This window comes from Epinephelus moara, chromosome 20, assembly GCF_006386435.1.
Source record: "Epinephelus moara isolate mb chromosome 20, YSFRI_EMoa_1.0, whole genome shotgun sequence".
In the NCBI taxonomy this organism is placed as follows: Eukaryota; Metazoa; Chordata; class Actinopteri; order Perciformes; family Serranidae; genus Epinephelus; species Epinephelus moara.
Window position 1 is genome coordinate 25200736 of NC_065525.1, and position 25079 is coordinate 25225814.

The 25079-nt window shown below is 41.9% G+C and overlaps 2 protein-coding genes across 2 annotated transcripts; one reads left to right on the top strand and one right to left on the bottom strand.

The window, feature by feature from the left end:
- The first annotated feature begins 460 nt into the window (after positions 1 to 460).
- LOC126408510 (retinol dehydrogenase 13-like) lies at positions 461 to 5697 on the top strand. Its single transcript, XM_050074095.1, has 7 exons — positions 461 to 685; positions 2179 to 2319; positions 2402 to 2593; positions 2680 to 2841; positions 2981 to 3097; positions 3203 to 3407; positions 5116 to 5697. The coding sequence occupies exons 2-7, from the start codon at positions 2208 to 2210 to the stop codon at positions 5210 to 5212; spliced, it is 885 nt and encodes a 294-aa protein (XP_049930052.1). The 5' UTR covers positions 461 to 685; positions 2179 to 2207; the 3' UTR covers positions 5213 to 5697.
- A 139-nt stretch (positions 5698 to 5836) lies between these two features.
- Positions 5837 to 9134, bottom strand: ankrd34c (ankyrin repeat domain 34C). Its single transcript, XM_050074093.1, has 2 exons — positions 8976 to 9134; positions 5837 to 8034 (listed from the first exon to the last, which is right to left on the bottom strand). Exon 2 carries the CDS (start codon positions 7981 to 7983, stop codon positions 6391 to 6393), a length of 1593 nt encoding a protein of 530 aa, XP_049930050.1. The 5' UTR covers positions 7984 to 8034; positions 8976 to 9134; the 3' UTR covers positions 5837 to 6390.
- Between the last annotated feature and the right edge of the window lie 15945 nt (positions 9135 to 25079).

The following is a 25079-nucleotide window of genomic DNA, read 5'->3' on the forward strand; positions in this document are numbered from 1 at the left end:
GTGATTTTTAACATATTTTATACTTTTATTTTTGATATTCCCTCATGATTTCATTATTATTATTATTATTATTATTATTGTTATTATTTATCTATTTATTTATTCATAGACATCCTGAGTGGCAGAATTTACATTATTGGAAGTATCAATTGTAGCTATTTCACAGTTAGTATATAATTTGTAACTGTACCTGTGATTCTTTTTAAACTGTTTATCATTTTACTACCCTTTCTAAATGCATTTTATTATTATTATTACTATTATTATTAGTCTATGTATTTATTTTAATTTTTTGTTTGTTAGCTGCCGGAGGTATAAAACAAGCAAACTGTCCAATATAACATCACAGGTTTTAAAACTTTCTTGAAAATATAATTAAGAAGCTCATTAATAAGAGGAACCAATAGGATTCCTGTACCGGAGGACGGTGGGCGGGACTTCCGGGAGAAAGGCTGTATGTTACGTAGCTGCACCAGAGTGTGAGCTGTTTTGAGGGCATTTCGCCTTCTTGTTATTTTGCTGTAGTTTTCTTTCTCCAGAGGGACCATGTTTAAACAGACATACAGTATCGGATATTGAGCGAATACAAACAGTGAGAGGACTGGCAGGACGATGCAGGCCTTCACAGCGATAAGATCATTTGTTTTCCAGTATCCTAAAACTATTGCTGTGGTCATAGTTACAGGTAAATTATGCACTGACTCAGTTTATTATTTAGGCAGAAACAACAAACAGCTTTTATAGTCTAATCTGTGAGCTCACTGACCTACCTGTACGCTAATGACTGGCAACACACTGTACTGAGAGTGTTGCTATTAGAGTGAGTGGGACTGCATGCTCAGAAATAATAAGCTTCCATTTAGTTTTCAACAAGTAAATGTTGTCAAAAGTTTCTTCAAGTTTTTGGAAATTCCCTTTGCTTTGTTTTCTGCACCATTATTTACTAGCCTATAGTTAAGATAAACAGTGTTAGTGAGCTGTCATTATTTTTATACAAATACTTGATTTAATTGTTACCTTGATTGTTGTCTATATGATCACTTGCTGTAAAGTATGTTATCAGTATAGCGATGGATAGAAAGATTTATTTAACAACAGTAAAGCTAAACACAGCACCACAGTCACTCAGTCCTGACATCTAATTAAACTGTCAAGGATAAAGACACAATAAAGCTAAAATTTCCATTGTGGTCCTCTTGAGAAATGGATCTGTAAGACAGCTTAAAACACAAGTAAACAAACAAACAAACAAGCAAACAGACAAGACTAAATTATAGAAATGATAGAAACAAGCTTATGAGAGCACATAAAGCAGACCTTATACTGTGGGTTTTTTTGGAAGGAGTGTACAAAGACGTGTTGCTATTATGAAATCAGGGGATGGATGGATTAATCACTTATGAAATGTCAAAAAATATTGAAAAAATGTCCATCAAAATTTCGTAGAGACTATAATGATGTTCTGAACAGCTGTTTTTTTTTACGAAGCCTATTCAGTGCAATTAAAATAGAAAAACAGTGCATTCTTTTGTTTTTCAAGCAAATATTTGGCATTTTCAAAAACGATTAAAACAATTAATCAGTTGAGGTACTAGTTTTCCGTAGTTTGAATTTAAAACGTTTCACATTTGAGAATTTTTGGCATAAAGTAACAGATTTCTCACTTATCTATGAAAGGTGGAGAGGTGTTTTAACTGTGTGTGGAGTGTTTTTATTGAGCCAAAGATGTAATTACACAAATCATGTTGTAGTCTCAGCGCTCATTTCATTTTACAGAAAACAGTTTTGAAGTTATAAGCTCACAGATGTAGGAGAACATGAACAAAAACATGTAAACAGGACAAAACATAAGTGCATTAAATGTGCGTAAAGTAAATAAAGGGGAAATTAAGAATTTAAAAAACTAAGATAACTCGATACAGGGCTTCTTTAATCCCTTCTATTCCCTTGTATATTATTATATAAATTGTAGAGGAGTGGGTTACAACTCAGGAACTGTACTTTGTGTGAGGAATCATATGAGATTGATATATATTGTAGGAGTCTGCCCTTTAAGTGTCATGTGCTGGTTAGGTCACGTAGCCACATATTGTAGGTTGAACTGATGATCCTTTCCATGACATTAGTAATAGCTTTTATTGCCGTAATGATACAGTAGGAGGAGTGTCTTTCTTACAGGAGTGGGACTTTTTGGAGTGTAGAAATGGATGGCATTTGGAGTGTGTCGCAGCAAAGCCTCATTGGATGGAAAGACAGTCTTGATCACTGGAGCCAACACTGGGATTGGGAAAGAAACGGCTGTTGACCTGGCTAGAAGGGGTCAGTGACTTGTTCGAGTTTTATATTTCACCTGTTAAATATCTCATTTTAATTGAAAAGTACATGTTTTGCTGTGTTTTAGGCGCGAGGGTCATTCTGGCCTGTAGAGACATGGACAGAGCAAATAAAGCTGCAGAGGAGGTGAGGAAGAGGAGCGGAAATGAGAATGTTGTTGTCAAAAAGTTGGACTTGGCGTCTCTACAGTCGGTGCGCCAACTCGCCAAAGACGTCCTAGCCAGTGAGGAGAGACTGGATGTTCTCATCAATAATGCATGTAGGTGTATGAACCACATCCGACCCCCTGATGCTGCGATGTATCACATTCCAGCAGCTTTATTTCCTTTAATTTATTCCTTTTAGGTGTTATGAGCTGTCCAAAATGGCAGACTGAAGACGGCTTTGAAATGCAGTTTGGCGTGAACCACCTGGGCCACTTCCTTTTAACAAACTGCCTGTTGGATCTCCTGAAGAAGTCGGCCCCGAGCCGCATCGTCAACGTCTCCAGTTTAGCTCATGAAAGAGGTGCAGTTTTTCTCTTTCTCTATTTCACTTCTGTGAAATTAAATAAGCTGTAGATTTTTATTCCCTCTCAGGAATGTCATCCTTTCAGTGTCATTTAATATTAAATACCATGACTGTGAATGCTGCTTTCACTCAACAGGTCAGATCTATTTTGATGACATACATCAGGAGAAAGAATACCACCCTTGGAAAAGCTATGCACAAAGTAAATTAGCTAATGTCCTCTTTACAAGGGAGCTGGCTAACAGGCTGCAAGGTATTGAAAGCTTTTAAATCTTCCACTTGACACTGTGCGGTATTTAATGAACGGTCAACTCTTAAATGTGTGAATACAGTGGGTACATTGTGGCTCATTGTGCAGGTACAGGAGTAACCACATACAGCCTCCACCCTGGGGTAATCCGGACAGAGTTCGGCCGACACTTCTGGCCCATGATGCCCGTGTGGAAGAGAGTTGTGTACACACCACTCATGTTCTTCATCAAGACTCCCACAGAAGGGGCTCAGACCACCATCTACTGCGCTGTGGAGGAGACCCTGCAGAATGAAAGTGGACTCTACTACAGGTCAGAATCAGATGACAGTAACTTCATTTTTAGAGGTTAGACAGCCATTATAAATACAAAATATATCAATAAATTGAGATCTATGTCGATACTCTGCCACCAATATTGCTTTTTGTTCTCTTACAATCATCTGGGAACCCCAGAGCAAAAATAGGTGCTGTGCTTCTGTTACCAAACAATTGTCTGTTCATCCAGCAGACCCAGAGCAACATTAGTATTAATTTTGTTTTCACATTCCTGGCCACCTGATGAATGTTCATTCACTCTGTTTTGCTCTCCACCGACTCCTGAGGGAAATATCTGCAGAAACTGCACTTCCTTTAATGGCCACTTGAGGCTGGCTCCAAAAGCGAGTCAATCCCCATTAACAACAATGTTAAAATGCCCAACTTTACAGCAGAAATTAACATGTTTACAGCCTGGTTTTGGTCTCAGTAGCTAATTTCAACATTCCTGACAACTGTGCAGCAGCAAATTTTAATATAACTTACCTATTTATATTTTATTAAGGCTTAAAGTTACTCATTTTTAAGGGCAGGGCTGCTTGATTGGCAGGCGGTCTGCGAGGTGTGGCATCACAGCTCCACCATCTCGTCCAAATATGGTCACATCGGGCTCCAGAAAACCAAGATGGCGGCAACCAAAATGCCAAACTCGCGGCTTCAAAACAGCAGTCCACAAACCAATAGGTGACATTACTGTGGTTGAGTCCATTATTTTATACAGTCAATGGTTACAACTTCCAGGTTTGCACCTACGTTTGACTTATTACAGATTATACACACATCAATAGTTATAATGTTCAATAAAAAAAAATACTGATCCTTACAAATTTAAAACTAGATTTTAGCACAGGGATCCTTTTCAAGTCTGGCAATTAAACAGGACTCAACTAAAGCCATCATTACTCAATGGATATTGTGCTGTAGTAGTGCATGTTCCCACATTCCCAAACAAAATAACTGTTAATCACATTACCACAAACAATGGAGGAAGGGGTTACTATTCCCAGTGGTTAGTATTACCGTTTCAAATTCGAATTATCACTACAACTGTGTTTGATTACTGTAGTTTGAAGAACTCACAGTAAATACTGCCCAGCATCAACCAAAGTTAGCAACAGTCTCCCTGACGCAGGCGCATAGCATCAATGAAAACATGTTTCAGTCTTGTACGGGTCCCTTGTCCTCATCTGCAGCAACACAGACAGTCTAGTAAGTGTTTCAAAGACAGGCTGCTTATCCACTGATATAAAATAAAACTTGATGAAATGATTTCAGTGTGTGGATCACTACTTTTTGAACATTTTTAATACTGTGATAACACCAGTAACTGTGATCGTTTTGGTCACTATAATTGTGATGTGAAATTTTCATATTGTTTTAGCTCTGCTGCAAACCAATGTGTCACACAGTGTATTTCAAAGTATTGATTGAACCCTGTTTTGTGGGGATTTGATTTTGCTGGCAGTGGTGTATTTTCCTCCTAATACACAGGAAAATATGTCAATATGTTGTGTATGACAGATCTGAATTACCATCAGTATCTTGGACAAAATATTGCAGTATCACTGTAATGTAAGTTAAACTGTGATTGCCATCTTCATCCATCACTGTATCCTGAATGAGAACTCGTTCTTGTGACTGAATCAGTGCTGTAGTAACGGATCGAGTCACATGTTTAACACTAAATCCTGCTCTGATTGCAGCGACTGCGCCCCTAAAACAGCAGCCCCTCAGGGTCTGGATGATGAAGCTGCCAGGAAGCTGTGGGGTTTAAGTGCATCTATGGTCGGTCTGACATAATCACAGTGACATTGATGACGATCATCATCACCATCATCGTAGTACCAAAGGACTGCCAAGTGGCCCGAGGAAGGACTGGTGCTCTTTCTAATGAGCATCTGTGTGGCTACTATCAGCTGAGCTCCCGCTTCATGTGACAAATGAGTAAACAGACAGGAATTCACAAGTGATAGACATTTATTCAGAATATACAACAAACTACTTGCAAAAATACTATGGATTTCGTTATGTTCTTTTTTCTTAAACAGAAGCAATGCTTCACAGGTAAGTTACATGGAAGCTGTATGATCTTTAGTCTTGATTGCCATTAGCGTGAAATGACATTTTAATTGACAAGTTTCACCAATGTCTGTGTTGACTAAGGGCTCGAACGCCACTCGATGTTACTTCATCCTGTAAGAATTACATGTGCTTTGAGGGGTTTTTTTGTAACACTGTTAAGCAACATTTTTTTCCTCCTGGGCAATAAAGTGCTGTTATACATAGCCCATCGTTTTACCTGTTTTCTTAAGGCATATTTTTCACTCACTCACATCACGTCCTACTCTGAGATTTCATTTTGTTCCATGTGAGACAAATGATATTGAAAGAAAACACATTTTGGTTACATCATCATGAATTAAAAATGCTCCTAATACATTAAATGTATCTGTCCACTCTTTTTTTTGTAGGTTTCTTTATCTGGAAGGCACTTTGTACAAATTTGCTACAAACAGTCAAATTTCATCTTACTCAAAGCTACATCTCAGACAAGTGCATCACATTTTTTTCTTTTCAAAAGAAAATCCATTAATGGTGCTAATTACATATGCACTAAGTGCAACCAAGTGGCCTGCTGGCTACAAATGGACCCTGTATGTTCCCTATGCGTTACATTATCATGTAAGAGAGCTAGTTCAGAGGAGTTGTACCGTGTCTTGGCATTTACATTCAAAACTGTAATACATATACAGCAGATGTTGTGAAGTCAAAAGATAATAATCCTTAAGGTTGGGTGTAACACAGGGAGGAAGTCTATCTATATTGCTCAGTTTCAATATATATTTATAAATTATACATTATTCAACATCTAGATGGCCGTGAGTCTACACAGCTGAACCTATGGATGTACTTCCTGACAATTTATGGTGTTAACGTTTCAACTCCCACAATATGTGCTGCATAAACGCCACCACTAACTAATGAGCCAGCTCTTCAAAATCAGAGAGCTGCTTCATCTGCTCCACTTGCATAGAGTGCCTTCTCACAAGTTTCTTCTTGGACTTGAGGCCGCCTCTCTTTGGTGTGTTTGGTGCTACCGGAGCTATAGATCGAATACCTGTGGCCAGAGGTGAGGAGGGCTTGCTACTAGCCCCGATGTCAGGGATGGGAGGGTTGGGGTTGACGTTGAGAGGGGGCAGGTGGCCGGGCCTGGTGTGGGAGATGTGGTCCAGCAGCAGTGTGCCCGAGCCTCTCCTCTCCAGGAGGCCAGGTGCACGCCTGCGTGCGGCGCTGGGAGAGGACGGGCTGGCGTTGCTGTCTAGAGACTCTCTGGAGCTGGTCAGCATCGCTAGTGGAGAGGTGTTTAGTTTCCTCCGCTCCACTGGGATCTTAGGAGAGTCTAACATGGCAGAGTCTGAGTAGAGCTGTGAGTCTGAGTCATAGTGATCGTTCCCCAGACGTCTCCTATGCATTGTGTCTCTCAGACTGACGAGTCCACTGCTGCAGCTGCTGCTCTCCTGCTCTGTGGGCACAGTGCTGCGCCGTGCCAGAGGCTGGTGCTGGCCTAGAGTTCTCTCATATGACGCTTTGGACGTCGGAGGGACTGATATGGAGGTTGTCATTTTGCAGGGCTGCTCGCCCACCAGTGGGAAAAAGCTGTCCTTCCCATCCACACTGCTTTGTCGAGATAAAGCCGACCTCTTACTCAAAGAGAGTCCGTTTACCCCTGCGACAACGTCCTCATCAGAGCTGGCTTTCTTACTCTCTTCATGGGCGGCGGCGGCTGCAGCCAGGACTGAGGGAGCAATCAGCCCCCAAGGTTCTGACTGCAGCCTCTTCAGCTGAGGCAAACGTGCACGTTTGGGGTTAACAGGCCGCCGTGTTGGGGACGTGGGCCCGTTGGCGAGCTTTGCAGCCGAACTAGAGGTTTTCAGCTTGGTCTGGAAACTGAAGACTGTGTTTTGTTGCTCTTGCTCAGGTGTGGGAGATGCAGTGACATTAATATCAGACGGAGAGGTGCAGTATGCTGGGGAGGACCTCTCGTCCAGCTCTGGCGATGGGGGGACATTCAGGTACTGTTTGGTGGTTTTAGTGCCAGACGGTGACTTGTCTGTGGTGATTATGATGACCTCCTTGCCTTTAGCTTTGCAAGCATCCAAGAGCAGCTTTAATGTCTCCTTATCATCTGCGTTGATGGCGTAGACCAGGGCCGAGGCCCCGCTCCTGTCCTCCAGACTGGGATCAGCTCCATTGCTCAGCAGGTGATCCACCACCTCGTGCCCGGCCTTGTGGATGCAGGCGAGCATCAGAGCTGTCCTACCAGCTTTGTCCTGTATGTTGGGGTCCGCCTGGTTGTCCAGCAGATATTTCACCAGCTTCGACTTGCTCACACTCTGCTGGTCGGTGTGTGTGGACATGCAGGCCACCATGAGAGGCGTCTCCCCACGTTCATTGCTCTCGTTAATATATGCACCTCCTTCCAACAGGAGTCTGGTGAGTCTCAAGCGTTTGAGCCATACAGCCTTCAGGAGGGAGTTTCCATCTGTCCGCAGCTCCAGTATGTCTGCCATCTCCCGGCCAATCACAGATCTTCTCAGTGTTGAACTTACAGCTCACAACCCCTTTGAAGAAACCAGTGAAGTAGTTCAGCTTACACTGCAAAAACCTTTATAATGTCACTCATACTGTTTGTTCCTCTAATGTTTTGCTAAATCACCACCACCAGCAGGTGGCAGTCTGTCACAACTTAAAAGTTACACATATAACTTAAGCTTCTGATATAGGAAATGTATTCTTTGTAAAATAATTAAGATGAAGGTAATGCGTAAAAGTGCAATTTTCCAAAAAGGAATCTGATCATGCTCAAAAAATCATGTCCATGCAGGAGACAGCATGGTGACAGCACCTTTTAGATTCACAAACAAATACTGATGGATGATCAGGCGGCGATGTTAAGAAGAAATACAACTTTATCTGGTTTTCTCTGTCAACACAGCAGCTTGTGTCTTTTTACATCATATTTATAGAAGCGACGAAGAACAAAAGCATCCATCACCCGTTAAGTGCGCAAAAACACCAGCCTTATTCATCCTTTTCTCAACTGGAACACAAATGTGCCAAAGAGACTGCACCTCAACGTGATTTTCCTTATCTTAAATCAAATTAGTGATGATACAAACATGTGTTTAGACAGGCGACATTAAATATCCGCACACTGTGAGGCGTTAAGTGTCGCTGTCCATGGTTCTCATTTTGGATAACTTGGCGACAGAAACGCGCTCCGTTAGAAATTATAGGGTTGGTCGTCTAATTCTTTGTTAAATTCTGCTTTGAAAATGTGTTTAATGTGTAAATATTAATTTATATTACATGAAACATCATACATGCATCTCATGTTCGGTGTAATAGGTTCATCTGGTGTTTCTTTTAACCAGCCTCCTCTAATATGAGAAAGCAGCGACGCAATTTATCGACATAAAGTTGAATTTATTAACCTTCCTTTATAATGATTTTCTAGTTTAATAATTTCACATAGCAACTTCCTGTGTGCTTATTCTCTTACCTGGTCAGAGGAGAGGTTTTCCATGCTCAAAGTGCCCACTGCTTTGTCATGTAAGACGCAAGAAATCGCTGGGGGAAAAAAAAGAATGATTCAAAAGAGAAAGTTTTTTTGCAGTTCTTCACAATATCCCTATTTCTTCAGCCGCGACTGTTCCCATCGACGCGTCCTAGTTTAGGTGACAGGGCGCCGTACCTCTCTGGCACCAATAGCACATGAGCTGTGTGGCTTTTGTTATGGAGGCGCACTACATCAGTCCAATGGGGAGTATTCCTTTCACTGCGCACTCAAGGATCACAACCTGGAGATGCTGCGGGTTATAAATAACTTACTTTCTTGCTTGTTGAATGAAACGTGTATTCTCTTGACGTCAGAGTCGACCAAAATAAATCGCGTCTGATGAAAAACCTCTGTCCTGATCTTCATATCTGCGGCGCACAAACAAAACCACCTCCCAAACACATGTAAATGTCCTGCGTGTGTGTGTTTTTTATTTGAATTTGTTGATGAAAGCAGGGGAACACTGTCAGATGGAAATGCTGGAATAACAATTTTGCTTGTTATTCTTTTTATTATTAAATGTGTGAATCCATGCCTTAGATAGTAAGCTTGTGCTATAAATAAGATTTAATCTGTCTGCATTGTGGAACATCAGAGCCAGTTGTTAGAATATAGACAATCCTCCTATCTGCCATGTAATAAAGGGCACAGCCAAGACAATTCAGCTGTGAAATATGACAAAGGAATCTGTTCTGGATCACCATCACATTGCCTCTTGCAGGAAATGCAAATATTGTACATTCATGGGCTTCCTCACACTCTCAAATCAGAGATAGCATTTTATAAGCTGTGATTATTTCCCTAACACAACAGCAATTAATAATTTGAGCTCATTTATGCAAACCTCCATCCAACTGTGTCTCTGATTGGCTTGTTTCAGAGCTCAATAAATGAAGAGATAGAGCAAAAATATTTCACGCCTATACATAAATATATATATTTACAGCACAATTAAAGAGGCCAAAACTTGTAGCAGCCATCACAGCTATACAGCCTAATAGGGACATTTCTATTTTTAGGTTGCTATGAGACAGCACAGAAGCAGTTTCTAATGAGAACAGTGATGTTCTCAGCCCTGCAAGGAACAGGTAAATCAGACACATAACATTCCACCAAGGGCTGCAAGGCTTTTGTGGCATTTATTCAAATACTTTTTTTGATGGTGGTGGGATTGTATTTTATTTTATTTTTTCACTTGTACAAATAAGGCAGCAACCACCACCTCCAGCACCACCAGCACGTTGGATCATTAGTCCTCTGACCCCTGCCCTTTTCCTCTGAGACTTGGACTAATCACTTTATGACCCATCCAAACACTTGACGTCTCAGGACTCCAGTCGTCAATGCCGGCGGTGATTTCTCACCTGTGATTGCCTTCTCGGCCCCCGGGGACATGTTGTTTACGAGGCACATGGAGAAGGTGGTTTTATAAAACAGCACTTACAGTTGTCATCCAAGTCAAAAGAATGTGTTCCTCCCATTCAAGAGGCACTGTGATAGAAATGTCTGTGCAAAAATGTGGTCTTGACTTGGCCAGATGTCTTTATTTCTATAAAAGGCTTGTATGAAATATTGTTTTTCTATCTTGAAGAGTGCAGATCTTAGTGTAAGCACCAAGCAACCTGAAGGAACCGGCAGCAAACACCCTTAAATCAATAGTTTTTATCCTCTGAACAGGTTGTTTCAATGCTTTTTGGCACACAGAACCTAAAGTGCAACTATTAATAATGTAGTATTTTAGTGCACTTGATTGGAAATGACCTGTGTCATGGACAGACACACTGTCCACAGGGACGTGATGGACCAGGGACCAGTCCAAGGCCAAAGCTCACCACTGGTTTAGATATATTCATTAGCACTGGGAGCCACAGGAAAGTAAGCAGTCCTCATGCAGCGTGATCTTTGCCCCAACAATGCTGTCGTCGGCGGTCTATTAAAGGGAAAATAAATAATTAAAGTGGAGAGAATAAGCGCTGTCACCCCTGGGAGCAGTTTCCATTTTCAGATATCTTACATCGCAGCTGCTGCTCTCTTCCTCCCCTCCTTGCTAAATATAACCTTTTCCTTCAGTCTGCATTGTGAGATTTTTACTCAACAGACTACAGTACCTCAGAGGCTATTTATAGATCCTGTAAAAGTAAAAGTTATCAACAGTTATTAAATTTAAAGTCTGATCACAGTGTCTACTGAAGGAGTTAGCAACAGAAAGCGTGATGTCTGGATTTAATCCCAAACCAACGTCTAGAAAAAAGAAGGGGAAATGGAAAATGGAAATAGGCTCAAAGTGAATATATGAAACCTGGAATTGATTATCTGGCATTGTACCAGACACTGAATGGGCTACAGTTTCTATTTTTAAAATCTCATGTTGATTAAATGTCATGGCTCCAGTGATGTCACTAAATCTGAAACATTGTGCACTGATAGGTCACACACTTCGTATTTTTAGACTTTAACCGTTACATCTCCGGGCAGTGTTTATATGAGTCTCCAGGTCTCATATTAGCTTTAGGTATGGATGCATTGCAGATTTTTTTTGTCAGAATTTTGGTCTGCCTTAAAACTCCTGTCACACAATGCGTTTAATTGATTTCTGAAGGTGTCAGATGTGAGAAATTAGCTCACAACAGCCTCATGGTCAAAATATAAATCAGGCGACAATCAGTAATTGTTTCTCATATTGTATTTGACTCAAACAGTGTCACAAACCTGTCTGACTTCAAAGGGGTCAAGGGTCAAAACCTTAAATGTGAATAGTTTCCAAAAGCATCTTACAAGAAAAATGAACACAGGCTGTTTGAAGAATGGGACGCAACCAGGCTTTGATGAGCATGCATTGCTTGGACTGCCATAACAGCTGGGTAACTTAGTTTGGCACAGCAACCTTTGCTATCAAAAGAGCCATTTTTGGCCAAAAAGCTCTCAAATAATCTGCCTTGCACTGCAAAACATATTCAATCCTTATAATGAAGGTAACAGTAAGTCTAAATTCGGCCATTAACATTACTCATAGGTCTAAACAAGCGTTCACTGATATGTTTTAACACAAGGTGGCTACTCTGCACTGGGCTATTTATGATTGTTTGGTACTTTAACTTTGCAGGGCTGGTGGTAAAAGCAAACGAGTCCATGCACTGTTAAATTCTCAACTGTCTTCCGAGACTTTTTTTGAGCTGGAATCCATAGCTAGCTTAGCTACAGAGATCCAAGACAAGCCATAGCTATTGAGGTTTGTTATTATTTATTTATTAAATTTAAAGGAAAAGGTGATAGGCTGTATGATACACATTTACTGATAAAATGTAAAAAAAAATTTTTAATTCTTTGTACCGGCTACGCATTTTTACAGTGGAGAATGTAAGATTCACTAGGCCTACGACAATGAAAAATGAATATGAAAATGTCTCTGTCATTATTCATTCATCTCTGTCCAAAGGTAACACAGGTTTTTTGTGCTAAGCTAAGTTAGCTGGCTGTGGCTGGTGGCTTTATACTGTATTTAGCATACAGACATGGTATCCATCTTCTCATAATAAATGCAAAGTTTTCCTTTAAAGGATTAATTAATGACCAGCAGAAAACGTTCTGTGATGTGTACTGTTTAAAGGAATACCAATGACCATTTTTATATCATTTACTCACCCTGTGTGAAGTTGATTTTTTGTGCTAAAAATTATTTTCCCTTGCGTGCCTCTACAACACATTCTCACTCTGACCTCGTCACGTATCGACATTTGGTCATGGACCTTCCACGTCCAGAGACAACATGCAAGATACCCTGGGTGTGTTGGTTGTTGACGTTCTGGGACGCCATGTCAAGTTCTGTCTGTTACATGCATTGTCTTCTTTCAAAATACACTTCCATTTTCACAGGAAATTTACCGTTTACATGCGGTGTCTTTCAAAAAAAAAGCACTACGTCGGTACAGCAATGCAAATTTACTCTTTTTTCCTTCAACAACTAACACACATTATTGGGTTATGGAAAAAAGAACAGGGTTTGGCTCTATAATCATACAGGACACAAACACCGCTCTACTGGATCAAAGTCTGTGTTTTTTGGACCCACCCACCCTACTTGGACTTTTGCCACTTTTGTTCATGTCCCACTGCGTTTCCCCCTGACGCAGCCGGCTGCCATTAAACGATAACAGCAACCGTGTATCATGGCAACATTTTTTCGTCGGTGTCTGATGCCGGAAGTCATTGTCCAAGTCACTTAAGCCTGATTTATGGTCCTGCGGCGTACCTACGACGTACCTACGTCGTTGCCGTGATGCCGTCATGAACCCTTCGAACTTCTCCGTCACTCCATTTTGTCGCGGTGCAATTCACCGCCAGAGCGGTAGGAGGCTGCGTTCCTTTCCTGAATGGTTATTGTCGTCTCTAGTTGATTCTTTGTTTAGCTTCCGGCTTTTCCGGTCACAGAGAAATGAATGCGGAGCACAGAAAGACGGCTCCGTCCGCATCCGTATTGAACGTAGAGCATAAATGGGCCTTAATACTGCAACATCTACATCGCAACAGAAGATGTTTAAAGATGGCGGGGATGGTGCAATCTGGAAATACGGAACCGGAAATGCGTTGCTACCAAGCAAACCAATCACAGCCCTCTCTGTCTGCGCTGGGTCTGCGTCGCCTCGACGTGTAGTTACATTTTTGGGGAGGTGCAGGTCAGGCTACGCCGGGGGCTACGGCGAGCCTTCTGCATAGCCACGTACCCTACGATGTAGTGACGTCGTTGATTTAACGCAGGACCATAAATCAGACTTTAGTTGGCCTCTATAATGAACGAAGAATCCAAAAACTGAGAAAATTTAAGTGAGGGTTTGCTTTTAGCAAAACAAAAAATCCATTTAAAAACTCAACACAACTCGTGCAGTATAATCCAAGTCTCATTCATCCAGTTGTATGCTTAGTACTTTGCTAAAACCTTCGTATTTAAAACTGAGGTTAAAGTAAAACTTATTGATGCTCTCTTCAGAGCCAGACTCCAGTGACAAAAGCAATAATTTTACCTCACTGAACATGGGAGCTGCTGGTCTGCTGCTGCCCGGATTAGTTATTTTGTTTGTGTTATTGTGTGACTTTGGCATTTTTGAGGTTAGTTCAGATTCACCAAAGTCACACAATAACACAAAACAACGAAGTGATTGAGGAAGTGGCACACCAGCAGCTCATGTGCTCAGTGAGGAGAAATTACTGTTTTTGTCAATGGAGTCTTGCTTTGAAGAAAGTATGGATAAGTTTCACGTTAACTTCAGTTTTAAATAGGAAGGATTTAGCAAAAGTGTATGTGTTTACTAAGCATGTGACTGGATAAATGCGACTTTGATTACACTGCTCACGGTGTGAGTGGATGTTTTGATATAGTTTTGTTGTTGTTAGACAGAGACTTTTCCATTTTTGCATTCTTTGGTCACCAGAAGCATGTGAGAAAAACAAACTCATCAAGAATTCAGTGTAACACAGAGTGAGTACTGATACATGGTAATCTGGGGGATGGAGTATGTCTTTAAGACTGGGAAACTGTGTGTATTAGAGTTTAAATTGAGTGCAGACACGTCTCTACTGTCCTGCAGAGCTGATCTGATTCCTCTGTCATAAGAAATCTGCTGCTGTCATACAGAAGGCTGTTTGATGTTGTGCATTCAGAAAAATCCAAGGTTTTTTTTCATACAATTAACTCATGAGGGAGATCTTTTTTACTCATCCTGTCCGTCTTTTCTGTCATGACAACTCCGTTTGCATTTTGACACAGAATTTCCCTGAGCGTATACACGCTCTGTTGTTGTGTTGCTGTTTGTGTTTCTTCCTCTGTGCCGGTTGTCTCTTTAAAGACTGAGTTTGACATTCTCATGGCATTTGGTGTCTCTGCGATTGTATCAAGCGAATGTGTGGGCTGCGACAGCAATGAACTGGCACGAACCCTGCTGCAGCTTTGCACCGGACTGCTCCATGCCTCCCTCCTACCTCGGCAGATTTAGGAAAAATGCCTCCAGTGCAGCTTAAAAACCTGCCACCCCTCACATATGCTGCGAGTTATTTTTTTTTTTTACTCATCCACTCATGATTATGTCCCGTGAAGTATAACACATTTTCAGACACTTTGATCTTTTCATATTGAGAAGTGCTACTTTCTCATACTTGAAATCTTGAAATGGTTCCACTCCTCCTCTGCCTCCTTCTCCTTCATCACTCCTTCTGTTCTTTCACATCTCGCCGTGCAAACCAACACCTGCCCTTCTGGCGAGCAGTAATTGAGTAGAGCATTATTCAAAAGCATTATTCAAGAGCATTATACAGGCAACAATTTTGCTGGGTGATCATTGTGTATGTCGGCTGTATCCTAGGAGATTGGTGCATATCTAATAAGGAGTTTGTTACTCATTTTGCAGAGTGGGCACTTTGATGTCCTCTGTGTTGAATTTTTTGTTTTAGCTCAACATCCTCCTAATGAAGCAGAGGGCCTGAAGCTTCAGAATTGGTTGCTTATCAACTCTGCACCCACTTATTAGGAGTTGTTGTGGAGCCTTTAATTGGATATTGGAATAGGAGGCGCCTTAATGGTCTGTCAGTAATCAAGTGGTCAAGATATATCCACAGATGACAGTAATGTTAACATCATTAAGAATTTTAACACCAGCATCCGAACCGAACACTCATGCGCTCCCATTTTCCTTCTTCATGTTTCATGATGTTTCTTCCTGTCCTCTAAATCGACAAGTGTTTCCACAATTCGTCTTGTGTAGTTTCGGGCTCCTGTACAGCCGCCTCGCTAACTGCAGAAGTAATTAGTGGCAAAATTGATGTTTTGGTAGGATCTGTCACACCTCTGTTCACACCACCAAATCAAAAGCGTACCAATGTGTCTGCCCCCCCATCGAGCAGACGGCACAAACTCTCCCTGCTATCAAATAAGTAATCTAATGAAACACTACAGAGAAAACACACAGCCATCAATTAACATCCAGGGTTACTCATCTATACGCTGAGGATTTTGTCTCTAAACCTTTTAGTAATTGTATGTATAGTGTTTTAAAGCTGTATTAGTTACAGATAAAATAAAGCAGAAAATGTTGATGTGGCTTTAAATAAATTTCAGTGCAAACACTGCTTTGCGCTGTGAATTCATCACAGTCTGTTTCAGAGCTGTATCTGTCAGAAGTTTGGGTCTGTCAGAGTATGTGGGTACATCAGTGTGGATGAGTGGATGTTCTGACAGTGAGTTAGAAGAACTTCACTCTGCTCTGCGGTTCACACCCCTGAGACTGTGACGTCTTTGACACCATGAGGCACTCTGACCAAAATACACCTCCTCTGCAGCACAAGGTGGGGAAAGAGCTTTTTCTGTGTCTGTTGTTGTTGGTGACGTCAAATCATTCCTGTCCGTCCTCGAGGATGTCAGGGCTCATCTGCAGAATCAGACATGACAGGACCGAGCAGGATCAGCCAGGCCTCTGCAAAATGAGTCCTCTCTAGGTGACAGAACTAACAATAGATCTGAAGCTTCATAAACATGGCTGTAAGGATACCTGCCACCTATTAATTCAAGACTGAGTCATGCACCACTTGGTACATACGTATAAGTCACTGAGCAACTGAATGAACCGCATTAACCTATAGGAGGCTGCACTTCACATCTCTTCATATAGCTTCTCTAATACATTTAATCAGCCACAATCAAATGCTCCGGTAAGAGAAGGCAGGTGAGTGGAGCTTTTGTTCAGAGAGCGGATTTTTCTTCAGGTGGCAAGATGTTTGTTATGGTCTGATGTTGTCTTTATACACTCACCACTTTAATAGGTACACCTGTTCATCTGCTTGTTAATGCAATTAGCTAATCAGCCAATCACGTGGCAGCAACTCAATGCATTTAGGCATGTAGACATGGTCAAGACGATCTGCTGAAGTTCAAATCTAACATCAGAATGGGAAAGAAAGGTGATTTAAGTGACTTTGAACATGGCATGGTTGTTGGTGCCAAATGTGCTGGTTGGAGCATTTCACAATCTGCTGATCTACTGGGATTTGGGGACAACCATCTCTAGGGTTTACAGAGGATGGTCTGCAAAGGATAAAATATCCAGTGAGTGGCAGTTCTCTGGGTGAAAATGCCTTGTTGATGCCAGAGGTCAGAGGAGAATGGCCAGACTGGTTCAAGATGATAGAAAGGCAACAGTAACTCAAGAAACCACTCATTACAACCAAAGTATGAAGATACTTCGGATACTTCGGTTGTAACAAGTGGTGAAGATGTTTTGCCACTCCTGTCAGCTAAGGACAGGAAACTGAGGCTACAATTCACACGGGCTCACCAAAACTGGACAATAGAAGACTGAAAAACGTTGCCTGGTCTGATGACTGTCGGTGTCTGCTGGGACATTCAGATGGTAGGGTCAGAATTTGGTGTAAACAACATAAAGCATGGATCCATCCTGCCTTGTATCAACAGTTCAGGCTGGTGGTGGTGGTGTAATGGTGTGGGGGATATTTTCTTGGCACACTTTGGGCCCCTTAGTACCAACTGAGCATGGTTTAAACACCACAGCCTACCTAAGTATTGTTGCTGACCGTGTCCATCCCTTTATGACCACAGTGCACCCTTCTTCTGATGGCTACTTCCAGCAGGATAACGCACCATGTCACAAAGCTCAGATCATCTCAAACTGGTTTCTTGAACATGACAATGAGTTGGTATTCCAATGGCCTCCACAGTCACCAGATCTCAGTCACCAGATTGACTGAATTGTTTCAGTTATAGAGAAGGAGTAGGAACATACAAGTGCATATTTCTTCAAACACCTTCTCAGACATGTAATGTTTAGTTAGGGCTGACCAGGATGCTTCAAAGCTTCGATTGTTGTCATGGAATTTGGCGGCCAAATCAGTACTCAAATGCAAATCACCAAAAATCCATACATTCAGAGATAGTAATCCAACATTATTCATTGTGTATCAACATAAATTATTACTAGTTTTTCTCAGACAAGGACATTTACACTTAGTGACACACTTCGTGATAGTTGTGTGACTCTGACTCACTCTCATCTAACATCACCAACAGTCCAGCACTACTGAATCTAGGACAGTTTGACCGCACGTGACAGACTTGCAAGATGACGAAAAAGTCAAGTGTCTCGAGTAGTTCCAAGATTTGTGAAGAAGACCTTCAAAAAGTCAAGTGCCAGATGCGCCAGAAGAAACTGGCATAAATCACAAATCTACAACCGGTTTGGCAAATCATCCGAAGACTGTAACAGTTTAGCCGTCCTGCAAAGTGTTTTTTTCCTGGCTATTATGGCTGATGTCACTGCAACCTGCATGTTAACAAAGTGGCTAATTGTCACGTTATTTTAGGTCCATTGACTGAACCGATGCTTCCAAAAAATCCAACTCATGTCCTCATCTCTCTTGTCACCCATCCTGTCGATTAATGGTGGATATTTCTTACTGTAGCTTAAACGCACAGAAACTGGTATTCAGGACAGCCCTACATTTAATATTGTTCATTTATGTTGTTTATGATCATTTGTTTGCTATACATTGTTAACTGTTCATTTTATGCATTATTCCTGTTTGGTTTTGTACATGTTCAAATAAATAAATCAAGATGGGACAAGCATGCTGCAGCTGGGTCTGATGAGCTGTGTTTGGAGGTGGGAAGAGCTGCAGGTACCACAAGACAAACACGAGTCAGTAATTATTGCTGGGTGCTAAAAGAAAGGAGCTGTGAGACAATGAAAGCTGTCACACTGACTGCATTCCAACTCCTTAGAGATTTCTGGTTTGCTCTTGCAACCAGTTTGAACTGCTATATGTTGTTACAGGTTGTACTTAGACACAGCCGTGCTTTGAGTGAAGTGCTGAGTCATGGGCTGAAGTGTTAACATATATGATGTTTGTCATGTTCACCATCTTAGTGTAACATGTTAGCATGTAAAAGGTCCATTGTGTAGGATTTAGGGGGCTATATTGGCAGAAATGGAATATAATTCAATAGGTATTTTTGCTTTACTGTATAATTACCTGAAAATAATAATTGTTGTGTTTTTGTTACCTTAAAATGAACTGTTTATTTCTACATAGAAAGCAGATCGTTGTTTACAGAGATCGCCATGTTACATCGCATGTTTTTACAGTAGTCCAGAACAGACAAACCAAAGAGTGGCTCTAGAAAGGGGCATTTGCATTTTCACATTGGCTATCGTGGTTAGCAGACCTACGTTAGAAGGTGCTGGACCAGCAGTCTGTCTTTGATAAGCCTAACAGTTTATGAGAAACACTGGTTTGTAATGTGAAACTGCTGTTTTCAGTGTTTCAGCTGTGTTTATCATCAAGTTCATTAATGCTGGAGAGGAGGAGGCCTTTGCAGACAATTCAGGTAGTAGTAAAAACCTCCTGAACAAAGAACACTGATGTAACTCTAACCAGGAGAAGTTATTAGCATGTTGCAGTCTGCAATTCTCACCAGTAGATGCCACTAAATCCCCCTAAATATTATACACTGGACCTTTAAAGTGGAAACAGGCGACTATTCAGCTTTACTTAGTGTTTCCAAGTTATTGTTAGCGCTGCTGTCGCAAAGACAACCAGATAGCTTTCCATTTTTCTCAGAGCCAAGCAACTACCAACAACAGAGGACACTGCATTTTGTTTTCCACAGTTACTTAAGTTGTTTCACTGTCCGCTATTTCCTCTACTGGAGATATTACCTGAAAAGAACTTCCAGTGATACTCTTTGGTAAGTGAGGATAGCTACCAAAAGCTAAAAAGGAGAACAAAAGCGCTTTTCTCTTCCTGTTTTGCGCAATGGTTGACGCACTTCCTTGGTGTCATAAATCCAGCTTTCATTTTCCGGGGATAATGTACCCATACCCATTTATTGACATGAATGCCTGTACAGAATTTCAACCAATAGATGTTGAGACATCTCATTCAATGTCGTGGTGGTGCTAGAGCAAACATCAGGGATATGATATGATATAGAACAGTTAACTTATAGGATAAGAGTTCAAGAGGAGCGATGTTGGGAGAAATGGGAGAAATGGACGATGTTTACGCCAATGACAAAATAAGAAAAACTTAATAAGTCACAGGAATTAATGAGCTTTGTGAGACAGGGCAATCCAGATCTTTTCATGATTTTTACTCATGTATGTATGTGATGTTTCTGTATTGGAAAAGCACCAGAATTAAAGTATAAAGACAGAAAAAAAGGACATAGCAACAATGATGTCATCCATTGGTTTTTGGACTGTTGTTTTGGAGCCTCGAGTTTGATATTTTGGCTGTTGCTATCGTGGATTTTTGGAGCCAAAAGTGACCATATTTGGACAAATTTAAGTGTACAAATTATATCAAAATCCATTTTCCCATGTACAGTGTTGTTGAAATTAGCTATCAAAAATGTTTATTCATTTGTTTGTTCCAGGCTGTAAACACATTCATTTCTGCTGTAAGGTTGGGCATTTTAACATGGGGGTCTATGAGGACAGAGTTGCTTCCAGAGCCAGCCTCCAGCGGCCATTCAAGATACTGCAGTTTGTAGCACTTTCAGCCCTGGAGGTTGCCGCTTAGTTAAAATGTCCAAATTGATGGCATGACACCCTCGTTCAGTCAATCATAGTCATGTCAATAAGCAGGTATTGATCTGCACTGACCTAAAGGAAGGTTACCTCAACTCTAAGGTGTTTTTAATGGCAAATGACTGCATGTACAGGTAAACAAGAATTCCTAAAAAGCAATAAATCACCACCCTGGTGTTGAAAGCATAGTATCAGCTACGTCTCTCTCACGTACTTTCTTACTCTCTAAATCTGAGCGGTTCTGCTGACACAATTGGCTGAGCTGCCTGTGTTTGTATCCTGCTGTTTGCGCACACAGGCCAGGCAGGACTGGTATCAGAGTTTCCAACAGGAGGTAGAGCGAGCGAGGGCTCTCTCTGCTTGAATCACAACTCTCCTGGTTTTTAATCCCCCTTCCTGTCTGATTTCAATTCCAAACAGGCATGACAATAATACACCACCACGGCGATCTGGCTGCTAGCCTGTTGGCAAAAATACTTGGTGCGAGGAAGATAATAGACATAATTAAAATACACAGCACTGAGTTAAAGAGAAGGAAAATTCATCTCCATCCTGGTTCCCAGTGTGCTCGTGAGGCCCGTAGCACCGAGATCCCTGCTTGTGTTCCCCTGGGCCCGGAGTTCTCATACCTGACTGAGCAGATCAAGATAAGAACCAGTTATCTTTGCCTCACAGCACTCCACATCCCAGAGGGAGATCACCTCTCTAAGTAGACACGGCAGCCTGGGATTCAATCAAACCAGAATAGTACCATTTACTCTGTGTCTCTCTAACTTCCATCTACAGACACCTTAAAGGCACTGAAATGTCATTAATTGTTAGTAGCCACAGAAGAGGGTTTTGAATAAGAGCACCTGCTTTGAGAGCCTGAATCTTACTTCTGCCCAAATGACCTATAGGTAAGATGTGGAGTATTAAAATCGATGCAGCTTGCTGTTATTATTGAGCCATTATTCAGTAGGTCAGAAGGTGCACTGTAATAATGAAGCAGTGACGTGTGCAGCAGGAGAGCTGTGGCAGCAGGTAGACTTGATGTAAAGAAAACACACTGAAGTCCCTTGTACTCAATTACACCAGAGCGTGATTGGTGTCATCTGCAACAACACATACTGAGCTGCTCACACTTTAATACATCAAACTCCTGTTGGTGAATTGTTAAAATTCATGACTAAAGAAGCAACATTTGAACTTGATATTTTTTAAGACTTGAAGACATAAAACCTCAACTCATCTGCCTCATCAGGGCTGTGTGAGTATTATTTGATCACAGTTGGTCAGTGCTGGAAACACAAGCAAACAACCTTGATTCACTAAAGTCTGTGACATCACTTTTGTAGCCACGCCCATATAAACATCACTGAAAAAAATCAAAGACAAAGCACAAAATACATAATCTTCCATGTAAAATAATCAAAACTGTTCAATCTCCAGCTGATTTTTTGTTCATATAGAACTTAAGACCACAGGTAAGGGAAAAAATGACAGGAGGACTATAAATCAAACTACTGGCGTTAGCACAAATGTCTACAAAATGTCTTGTGTAGATGAATTTGTGACATGTACTTCAGAGTTGGTTTTAGTAACAAGGAAATTACTTCTATTTTAGTGTTTTAACACAGTGTGATAATACGTATTAGGACTTTGAAGAGATTGTATCGAAAATTGTGTCTGTTCAGAAAGCAATACCACTCAAACTTAGAGGAGGTGGCAGCATTCGTGCAAGATGAAATAGCATGCAAAACAGAGAGGACGTGTTGTATCATAAGACACAGTTTGATGGACCAGATGAGTTGACTTCATTCTCTAAATATAAAAAAAAAACTATTTATATTTATTTATATGCTTGGTACTGATGATTCTTGACATTTTAACCTTTAATCATTTAGAAACTACAACCTTCATGCAGACAGAGATGGACACGAGCGACTGACGCCAAACTAATCACATGTGAAGTACTACACTTAAATCTCTGAATCCATTATCACTGCTTTAGCTGTAACCCAAACCTTAAGCCCTGTTTACCATTAAAGCTATGTTCACTGATTTCTTTGGTCACCTGGGGAATGAAAACATTAACATATCTCCATGTTATAAGGTTGTTGATTGAAGTGTTAGCAAAAGGCTTGCTTATTTACACATCCAGCAAACACAGAGCCACATTTACATTCATTTGAAGTCATGTTTCTGCACCTGATGAATGTAAGTCCAATATTAAGTCTCTTTTAGCTGTTTTCGGTCTCTACCAACTCCTGGGAAAACAACTTACTCTAAACAAACCATCCAGGGCGGGCGGGCGGGCGGGCGGGCATACATACATACATACATACATACATACATACGTAGCAATTTGGGGTTCAGTATCTTGCCCTAGGATGCTTTGACATGTGGAGTGAAGGAGCTGGAGATCAAACCGTCAATCTTCCGTTTGGTGGACGACCTACTCTACCTCCTGAGTGTAATGGGTTTGGTTTGGACCCAATAGCAGAACCAGAGTCTATGAGTGTGGCAAGAGTCTAAGAGCCTTGGGGTAGCAGCAGTCGGGCCTGGCACAGGGGACGTGAGCTGGAGGAGGGTTTTGATGTGTGCCTCACCAGGACCTCCCTCCTCACTGGTGGGCCTGACCTTTTGCCGGACACCTGGAAATGAAGTGTCCGGGCTGACCACAGTAGAGGCAGAGGTTCCCTCTCTCGTGGGGTTAGACTGGCCCGGCCTTGCGGAGTTCGGTGGTGAAGGCGTTGAAGGAGAAGCAGGCTGGCGTGTGGCGTTCCCATTCGGCTGTTCCCCACAGCCGAGCGCGACCCGTCAGGTTATTAATCGTGAAAGCTACCTTAGCTTCCTCGGAGGCGAAGGTGTGGGGTTGCAGAGCAAAGAGGATTGAACAGTTTGTGATGAATGGATTGCAACCCTCTGGGTCCCCGGCGTAGCGTTCTGGGACTCCCACTCGAGGCTCTAGCACGGGACCAGGATATGCCAGAGCTGGTGGAGGAGGATGACTCGGAGGAGCTGGCAGAGGGATGGACTGGGCGAGGGTCGCGGTGAGTTGTTGAACCTGGGCGGATAGCATGGCTAGCGCTTGCTCTTGGTTAGCTGCTGCTAACTGAATGTTAGCTGTGGTGGAGGCTAACATCGCCTCTTGGTGCTGGAGCTGGGTCTCCACCCGGTCTAGGCGAGCCAGTGGATCGGGGCTGTGCGCTGGGTCCATTCTTTGGCCAGATTGTACTGTAATGGGTTTGGTTTGAACCCAATAGCAGCACAAAGACAGGCAGGTATCGTTGGTAACAAACTTTATTAGCACACGTCCAGGAAACAATGGCAGTAGGCAAAACAGTCTGTCTTCTGGCCGCTGGCCTTTAACAGTCTTTAGTGGGGATTGGAGGTTAGGCTCAGCCGAACCAAACCAGGACACTGGTGAGTAATGTCCGTAAAACTCAGTCTTGTACTCACTCAGTGAAGGAATAATCAGAGTCACAGAACTGCAGGAAGCCACAGAGGAGACGAGAGTAACACTCACTCTGTAGAGCTGAATCAGGTAATCACCGGATAGCCAAGGGAGCAGACAGGCAGAATCCAGAAAGGGACAGGCAAGGATCGTGGTCGGGGACGGAAGGCTGAGGTGGTTTCCAGGAGATCGGTGAGGCAGGATAGTCGGAGGCAAGCAGGGTCGTAACTGGGAGATCAGGCAGAGAAACGCTGGAGAGTCTGGTGCAAGCATCGAGAACAATCTGGCAATGAATGAGTGTGGAGCAGGGGCTTAAATGCAGCCAGAGCAGAGCAGAGAGCACAGGTGAGAGGAGTTGGCTTGATGAGAGGGGTGTGTCTGATTGGCAGATTGAAGCAGGTAGGTGCAGAGTGGTGAGGCAGAGATGAACTGTGACACTGAGCCACAGCCACAAGCCACCACAGCTGCAGTATGCCTCAGGAGACTGTCCTGCTTAAAAAATGTGACCACATAGGACATTTGTACGAACAGTGATTCCAATCCATATTTACTTTTATTGTTAGGGATGACCAATAGTTGCCATAGTAATCATGACAGGAGCAGAGGAGGAAGTCAGCTGACATAAATAGAGACAAAGTCCGCTTAGGGCAAGCCCCTAGGAAATGTGCCAGGCTTTGAAACCAAATTTACATAGTGGTTAAATGTGGAATTACAACTTCAAGGTTTGTAACATGATGCCATGTGGCCCAAAAAGACATTGTGAAAGAGACAGCTGTAAATCAGTGGCTACATTTTTTTGAGCGACACAACCACAGTGAAATGACTTGTTTCACTTTCTGAATTTGAGCTATTCAGTCCAATAATATTTCTTAAAGTCTAGAAGAGCAGCCTTTCAACCCCCCTTCAAGATAGAAGAGCACTAAATTGTAAGTTAACTGCTCAGCTATCTAGTGCACTTGAGAAGAAGAATTCATTTCATACTGCCGAAATCAAGCTTTTTTGGCTTGATGCATGACTAAG